Source organism: Peromyscus californicus, unplaced genomic scaffold, assembly GCF_007827085.1.
Source record: "Peromyscus californicus insignis strain IS unplaced genomic scaffold, ASM782708v3 Scaffold_19__1_contigs__length_69161282, whole genome shotgun sequence".
Classification (NCBI taxonomy): domain Eukaryota; kingdom Metazoa; phylum Chordata; class Mammalia; order Rodentia; family Cricetidae; genus Peromyscus; species Peromyscus californicus.
This window is the reverse complement of record NW_026294491.1, coordinates 7,921,045-7,929,170: the sequence shown is the minus strand read 5'-3', so window position 1 is coordinate 7,929,170 and position 8,126 is coordinate 7,921,045. Positions and strand designations below refer to the sequence as shown.

The window sequence follows — 8,126 nt, the reverse complement described above, 5'->3', positions numbered from 1 at the left end:
TCCTATGTGACACTGCTTAGGGAGATCTGTGGGTTTTTCTGTCATTTCCTCCAGGGCAGCCCCTGCAGCAAGGACGGACAGCTTGGTGTGTGAAACTCTCGGGATTCCCAGACACTCTAAGCATGGAGACCCTGATGCTTGCCTGGCATCCTTCAGCCTAGGACTCTGCTAAACAATTTGGACACGTTCTGCCCATGTCCTAAACAATCAAGTGAATCTGAATTCAAAGACATGGACTAATTTTCTTTGGTGGTGGAAATTTCAAGATAAGATAACACTCAGGCTATGACGCAGCTGTGGCTTGATACTTTTACCCAAATTTGAGAATCCAGAGCAAAAAGCAAAGCAAAATGACAAGAACCACGTGAAGTTTGGCAAGGAAAGAAATGCAATCATATTGAAAGTTGTACACAAAGCAAGGCTGCAGGAAGCATGCAATTGTCAAGGAGTTTAGTGCCATTCAAAAAAGCCCTCACACTCTGCACTGGACCAGGAGAGAAGGTGACTGAAGGGCAGGATTCCCCCCTCCAAATACTCCTGAGTGTATCATGGCACACTTGAAAGATTTCCATTAGAATGAAGAGTCAATGCAAAGGGAGTCGAGGACAGGAGAGAGTCCCCAGGCCCTGCTGTTCAAAGAGATCCATGCAAAAAAAAAAAAAAAAAAAAAAAAAAAAAAGGGTTCCCAGGTTCAGCTGTGCAGCACCTGGGGGTCATGGTAGCAGTGGTCATGCAGTAGTCTGGTGGCAGATCAATCCCCTTGGTCACTGCTTTTATAAAATGCAGCATGTAAGAGTCATGGGACCATGGAGGCTTGTTCCAAGTTTCCAAGATAAAAATCCTGTGAGGCTAGGCGGGTGTCTCTGAAGAGAGGCAGTTACAATCCACAGAGGGGAAGCCTTGTGAAACACGGGAAGATGCTGCCTTCTTCCTGTTGAAGAGGGGCCTCACAAGGAACTGATTCTGTGGAAACCTTCATCTTGTGTTTCCAAACTCCAGAAGTCTGAGGACACATGAGAGCTGTGAAAGTCCGAGCCTGTGGTCTTTTGTCCTGGCCACCAGAGCAAGCTAACTCGGGCAGCTCATTGACTTGCAGAAGAGCTTGATTCTTTCAACACCTGCTTTGAAGTTCTGCTAGAATGGGCCTGGAGCACCCCACTCTGGAATGAGTCAGTCATTTCTATGGTGTGCTTCTAAGTCTCTAACCCATCCTTGGGTGGCTCATAGACTTCTTCCTCAGGCAGGGCAGAGTCCACGTGATTCTAGACTATAAGAACCACAGCACATGTTCAGCTCAGCCCCCTGGCCACCATTCCTTCCTCAATATCCAATTTGTCTGGCCTTCATGTTAAGGCAGTTAAGAATTTGAATAAGAACTCAGGTGACTCCCAATCACGTTCTATGGTTGCATTTTCTCCCTTCTCCTACCCAGCTACCCTGGTTCTGGCCCAAGCCTGGTAGCTCCAAATTCTCACATCTCTGCAATTTAACTAGAGAACTGTGCCAAGTTTGGTCTCCCTACTTCCAGGAAGAAATTGGGGAAGTGGGGAATTTTCTTGGTTGCTCTTCTGTCCTGCATCCTTGTCATTGGACAGTGTTTTAGAATCCAGTACTAGAGAGGTTAGACTGGATCTCTTTCTATGTGTGCAGAAGGAGATGCCTGGCTAGTACCCAAGGAGCTCCCAATTGTTAATATGTCTGAATGGATAGACACCATCACCCTCAAGGTGTGCAGGGGGATTGGGAGTTGGGAGAAGGTGAAGAGTAGACGTGAGAAGAACCACATCCGTGCAGAATCATGGCTTCTCTAAGAGAATGCATGGAAGTTCTGCATAACCAAGTTCTAGAGTGGGTGTGAACCCCAAGGTAGGAGGCAGCCAGGTGCCGCTGGTGTTGTAGTAGGGTGTGTGAGCCCTGTGGAAGCCTGGCTGGAGGAGAAGGGGTGCGGATATAGGGAGAGCTGAGCGGGTATGGATTAGAGGGTTAGGATTTAGGAAGCAGTTGCTGTGGCAGCCACATAGAAAGAGCTAGAAGTGAGAACATACTGAATAGAAGACACCTGTGTTTTATCCTTGTAGAATTCAGGGTCTAAGTGAGAGGACATGGGCAGTCCTAGAGTGCAGGCGAAGATACAGAAGATACAGAGCTGGGCATCCATGAGTCTGGATGTGATATGCAGTACTGAAGCCATTTGAGATGGTACCAAGATCAATGACCTTGCTGGTGAGTCCATGATGCAGGAGGCAGGTCAGGGAACCCAAGTGGGGCAGGTACAGTTCAGAGCCTGCATCCCACAGGACCCACCAACTTTTGCCCAAGTAGAAACCGAAGCCTTGTGATCACCCTGATCCTCTGGGTTGGGGCCACGGTCTGGTTCTACAGACACGGCTGTCTACTGTTGTACCCTCAGCTCCACATCAAAACTGGTGCAATGGTTATCTGTAGGGCACAGGCTTCTACAGGGGTGTGTGGTGAGGGGTGCCCAAGGGGAGCAGCAGAGTAGGGTGACTGTCTCCTCAGGGGACAGGGGACTTCAGAAGGACCTCTGGCAGGGCAGGAGGAGTTGGGTTGTTATGTGGACCAGAGGGAGGAAGGAATGAGAATGTCTGAGATTATGGGTAATGGATCAGCTCATAAATTTGAAGATTGTCCTAGTTTGCTGCTGAAAGAAGCTTGGACAGCAAAGGGAGTATCTGGCTTCCACAGCTCTATCACAGTCAGTCATTGAGGGAAGTCAGGGCAGGACCTCCAAGCAGGAACCCGGATGTCGGAACTAAAGCAGAGACCATGTAGAAATGCTGCTTGCTGCCTTGCTCCCCATGGCTTGCTGGGCCTGCTTTCTTATAGAAGCAGGACCACGGTTTCCTCTTGCCAGATGACCCTGGCTCGTGTCAAGTTGACAACAAAACCAAACAGCCAACACCTAGCAAGAGTGTGAGAGCATGGCTGGGCTGTGCTGCAGAGAAATGGACTCCTGCTGGGTTTTCAGGACTGAGTGGAAGATCCAGGAGAGTCACTGAGGATTCAGTTCTACCCATAGAGCCTGGGATGAGACCAGGACTTTCAGATTCTGTATCCCAGTCACTGACTCTGTAGCCTGTCACCCACAGCTAGACACATCCCTTCAACCCCAAGGAACACACACAGTCCCTCTCTCCTCTCTCCTCTGTCATTTCCCCTTTGAGTTCTCATGAACCCCTGGGTTTTGTTCTCTGTGTCCAGTTTACAAAGCCCTTCTCCAGGGTATCTCACTGTGGACATCTCATTGCTGGGCACCATCTGAGGGAACTCAAAGGATCCCTGTGGAACAAAGGATGTCCAACTTCAGGGGTGATAAAAAAGAAAACTGCCTGTCCCGACTGCTCCTTTGGGCCCTGTCATCTGGTCTCTGTGGACACAGTCCTGAGCCTGGCAGGGAAAAAGTTGAGGGAGGGTAAGCTTTGCATCAGGCGTGGAAACGAGGTACTGCGAATGTGCCTCCCATAGTCCTGTGATTCCCCAATCCTAGAAGCATCTTGTATGGAATGTCTTTCTCTGTGCTGCTCATTTCCCATATAGCCTCACTACCAATATTTTTTAAAAAATCAGACGTTACTATGATAGACACAAACTATATCCAGGCTAACACATGGCTAATCCCTTCCTGGGTGTGACCCTGAGAGAGCCCAGCTCCAACTGCACACGTGCCCCATTCCCCACATCAGTAACCTAGCAGGACCCGGCTTCCTGCCAAGGTCAGGGGGCAGCTATGCTTATGGAGGCCAGCCTGACCCAGCCTGGAAGCCTTGTGTGACTGAACTCTCAGGATTTTCTCCCACCTCCTCCAGGCCTCCATGTGGAGCTATGTCACCTCTTCAGCACAAAGGATCCAGAGGGCTGGGCCACTGGTAATGGGCGGTTCTCAGAGCCATTGAGCAAACAGAGAGGAGCCAATAAAACACCAGGCAGTGGGAATTGGACGTTCTGCAGGCTGCCCAGATACAGCAGAGCAGACATGGGACCTCGAGGCGCCCCTCTCCTGGCAGTGGTCCTTGTCTTGGGGCTGTATGCTCTGGTGGAGGGCGAGAAACCCTGTAAGTAAAAGTCCAGGGCTGACCCCTCAGGTGGGAGGTGAAACCTGTTTAAGTCTGAGTGAGTGGTGTGCTGTGGGTCACCCATCACCTGTACTAGGTGGGGTTTTTCTAGATGTTCCCTCAAAGGACAAAGGCAGGTGACAGCTTGCAAGGTGCTAAACAGCACCCTGCAGTCTGGATGCTGCTGTGTGGGGCTCAACCAGGGACTATATTCAGAACGGCAAGGTCCACAGGTGTCAGCCTGGTTAGGAGGACAGCAAGGCCTGCTCCCCTGGGCCCATCTTGCTCACCTTCTACCCTGATCTCTGCTCAGGTCCACAGGGACATCTTCTTTACAGAAGGTTTGTGTGGCCTTGTTTCGTTTTTTAACAAATGAAGCTGTTTCTATAAAATCCTGTGGTTTCCTCAGGGGGAAGCCAGACAGCTCTAACGTGGGCAAAATAAGACCCCATGTCATTCCTGGGGACATGGGACTTTGGGGGTCCCTGAGGGCCAAGAACAGGATGAGGCAGGCCTATGGCACCCTGGACAGGGTCAACCATGGATGGATCTATCCACAGCTCCCTGTCAGTGTTCTAGGATGACACCACAGAACAGAAAGAACTGTGGCTTCCCGGGCATCACTACCGACCAGTGCTTCGATCTTGGATGTTGCTTTGACTCCAGCGTTGGTGGGGTCCCCTGGTGTTTCCACCCACTTCCAAAACAAGGTAAACTTTGGAGACCCAGCACCTCCTTCCAGCTATCAGTTTAGGGTCGGGCCCTGGCAAGGTCTAGAGCAAGTTCTTGGAAGCCTGGTTGTCTGTCTAGAGCTAGCCCAAGTTTATGAAAAGGAAGCCTTAGTGCCTCTGCTAGACCTTCCTCGACACCCCCATGCCCCGTTTCTACACTTGCCTGTAAGCAGACCTAAATGTTTTCCACCTATATATAAAACCATAATTCCAAAGAAGCTTTGGAAAGGAAATAGAGACATCGGGTAAGATGGCATCACCATCCTTGCAAACAGACTTCAGACTTTAAGAAGGGTGTTGAGGCTTCTGGCAACTTTTTTGGGAATGTGTTTCAAGCCAGAGCAAACTGTGAATACCATTTGTGTGTGTGTTCACCCAGGCATGGACCTTGCTGTTGGGGCACACTCATCATAGGGAACTTTGTTCCCAGGGTTCAGTGTAGTTTAAAAACAACAACAACAACAAAAAACCCCCAAAAAAACAGGTAGGTGGGTTACCATGTGTTAGGTCTCATTCACAATCAGGTATGTCAAGCCTATTCTGGGCTGGGCACAGTGGGCTACTCCCATTTCACAGAGCTGAGCACTGAGTCCAGAAAGGGTGATATGGTTTTTCCCAAGGTTCCAGTTCTGCAGATATTTCCACCTGTGCTGACCTCCCTACACTCGTGTCCTCCTGTGGGAAGCACAGCCAGTCCCTAGCAATACTGTGCTGAGAGCTACCAACCCAAGGAGCTCCTTGGGACACACTGAGGCTGCAACTGCAATGTCTCTGGGAAGGTGGGACTGGTGGCCCTCAGTGTGCGGCTAGCCTGACAGTCTTGTATGCTGCTTCCCCAATGACCAGAATCAGAGCAGTGTGTCATGGAAGTGTCAGCCCGAAAGAACTGTGGGTACCCGGGCATCAGCCCCAAGGATTGCGCTGCTCGAAACTGCTGCTTTTCCAACCTGATCTTTGAGGTGCCCTGGTGTTTCTCACCACAGTCTGTGGAAGGTAAATGGTGGCAGGTGTGGGCCAACCTGGGGCCTGGTATGAGCTACTTCCATGCCCTCCCACCTGCTGAGGACCCCTCCTCTCTCTCTCTCTCTCTCTCTCTCTCTCTCTCTCTCTCTCTCTCTCTGTATGTGTGTGTGTGTGTGTGTGTGTGTGTGTGTGTGTGTGTACATTTACAGGAGTGTGGAGACTGGAGTTTGATATTGGATGTTTCCCTTAGCCCCTCTCAACCAGGTCCCTCTTCGAATTTAGAGTTCACTGATTGGATAGGCTGGATGGACAGTGAGCTCCAGGGGTCTGTCTACATCCACCTCAACCCACTCCCAACAGGAAGGTTATAGACATGTCCCACCACACCTGCCTTTTTGAGTGGGTTCAGGGGATTGGAACTCTGATACTCATGTGTGGGCAGCAGGTATTTTACTGATTGAGTCATCTGCCAGTGGTATGTTCTGTGACCACACACACTGGTCAACAGGCTCCTCTGGGAAATTTCTAGTGTTTGGGGAGAAGAGGCCCTGAGAGAATGCCGAGGCTTGGGTGTCATCCTTTCCCATTTTGTCCTTCCTCGGCACCTGTTGGTTATGAGCGGGACACACATCTGAGTGCAGGCACTTGTGGCTCCTTGGCATGCTTACCAACCACCCTGCTTTTCCACCTCCAGATTGCCATTACTGAGAGGTCGTGCTGTCCAGACGCTGGTTCCCTGGGAGCTGCAAGCCAGAAGAAAAAGGTCTCAGCTGGACTCCATCAATTTCTGAGTTTTCATAAACCATCCTGACCCTCTGCAGTGGCCAGAGACGGCATTTTTCCTAGTAAAGAAAACTTTAAAACCTGGCAAATTTTATTTTGGTTTCATTGAGGCAGATGGATGATGGCAGTGTGTATGTGAATGTGTGAGTTTGTCTGGGAGTGTGTGAGTGTATGTGTGTGTGTGTGTGTGTGTGTGTGTGTATGTTTGTGTGTGTGTGTGTGTGTGTGTGTGTGTGTGTGTTTGTGTTCTTGGGGTGACTACATGGTGTGTACATGGGTATATGCACAAGTGTGTGAATACGTGCATGTTTGTGAATACATTGCTGTGTGCATGTGTGAACAACAGTGTATGAATGTGTGCATGCATACATGTGTAAGAGATACAGACTCAACACCCTTTCATCCCCTCTGAGAGCAGTAAGCCCCTGGAGACACTTCAGGGCATTGCAGCAATGTCAGTGTTCTGCATCTGTGAACTGCAGAACCCACCATCTCTAGGGTTCTGTACACTCAGTTCTCTTTAAAGAACTCAAAGGACTCTGACCTCTGACCTGAGAGGATCAACACGTGATTTCTGACCACAGGTCCCCCAATACGTCACTTTTACCAAATGCTCCACGAATACTCACTTTTGACATGGGTCCTTGTCCACTGATTGCCTCCCTTTCCTGATGTGTACAAGAGCAGGGAGGGCCTGGAGCCTGGGCCTGCATCCTGAACAGTGTTTCTTGGCCTGAGAGCATCCTTAATAACAGCTCAAATGGAAGTTACTGAAAGAGGAAACAGTGTTTCCACGGGTCAGCTCTGGGCAGGGAGGCTCCAGCACAAACTTTCCTCAGGCATTGTCTAAGGCATTGGTCCTAAACCTGTGGGCCGTGACCACATTGACAACGTCTATCTCCAAAGATATTCACATTACGGATCATAGCAGCAATAAAATCACTGTTACCAAGTAGCATCAACATATTTGGTTGTTGGGGGTCAGCACAACATAGGAACTGTATTAAAGGGTCCCGGCATCAGGGAGGTTGAGAACCACTGCTCTAAGGGCTGTTGATGGTATCCATCTGGGGCCAGGAGGGTGCCAGGATGGCAGAAGGTTGGCGTCTGCTCAGTGTCTCATGAATCTTTCTCCCACCACACTATGCCTTAGCTGACTGTGTGGCATCTTGCAGACTTGAGATTGTGTCAGCCCCTTGCCTTCTTTAGAGGGCCACCAGCAGGCTCCTCCTGTCTCTGGAAAACAGTTACTCTTGATTAAAAAAACAAAAAACCCCAAACAACCAGCCTCTCTCTCCCCCTTGACCCCCGCCCCCTCATTGTTTCCTCTTCCTCATGTCTCAGTCCCCCTAAGATCCCTCAGCGGCTTCTGCCTTCTCTGCCAGTCCTTCTGTGCCATCTGCCTTCACAGGCTTCCACTGTGCCCACAGTCTCATGGGGTACCTCTGAGAAGCCCAAAAGGCAGGGCCTGGTAGGAGGGTCTTGTAGCTGTCAATCTTACAAGAATCAGATGAACAAGGGATTTGGGAGCCTCAATTTATCTGCCCTGGCTCTGTGGGTGGGTTTTGGACTTGCC

At 50.1% G+C, this 8,126-nt stretch overlaps 1 protein-coding gene across 1 annotated transcript; it reads left to right on the top strand.

Annotated features, from left to right (window-relative positions):
• The first annotated feature begins 3,994 nt into the window (after positions 1-3,994).
• On the top strand, positions 3,995-6,564 carry LOC128114025 (trefoil factor 2-like). The gene is made up of 4 exons (XM_052743865.1): positions 3,995-4,073; positions 4,634-4,783; positions 5,651-5,797; positions 6,462-6,564. The coding sequence occupies exons 1-4, from the start codon at positions 3,995-3,997 to the stop codon at positions 6,473-6,475; spliced, it is 390 nt and encodes a 129-aa protein (XP_052599825.1). The 3' UTR covers positions 6,476-6,564.
• Positions 6,565-8,126: the final 1,562 nt, after the last annotated feature.

Excerpts from the sequence above, each read along its gene's own strand:
- LOC128114025 (XM_052743865.1), top strand. The coding sequence starts at position 3,995 with ATGGGACCTCGAGGCGCCCCTCTCCTGGCAGTGGTCCTTGTCTTGGGG. Across the intron at positions 4,074-4,633 it reads GGTGGAGGGCGAGAAACCCT|CTCCCTGTCAGTGTTCTAGG; the intron begins GTAAGTAAAAGT and ends ATCTATCCACAG. Across the intron at positions 4,784-5,650 it reads CCACCCACTTCCAAAACAAG|AATCAGAGCAGTGTGTCATG; the intron begins GTAAACTTTGGA and ends CCCAATGACCAG.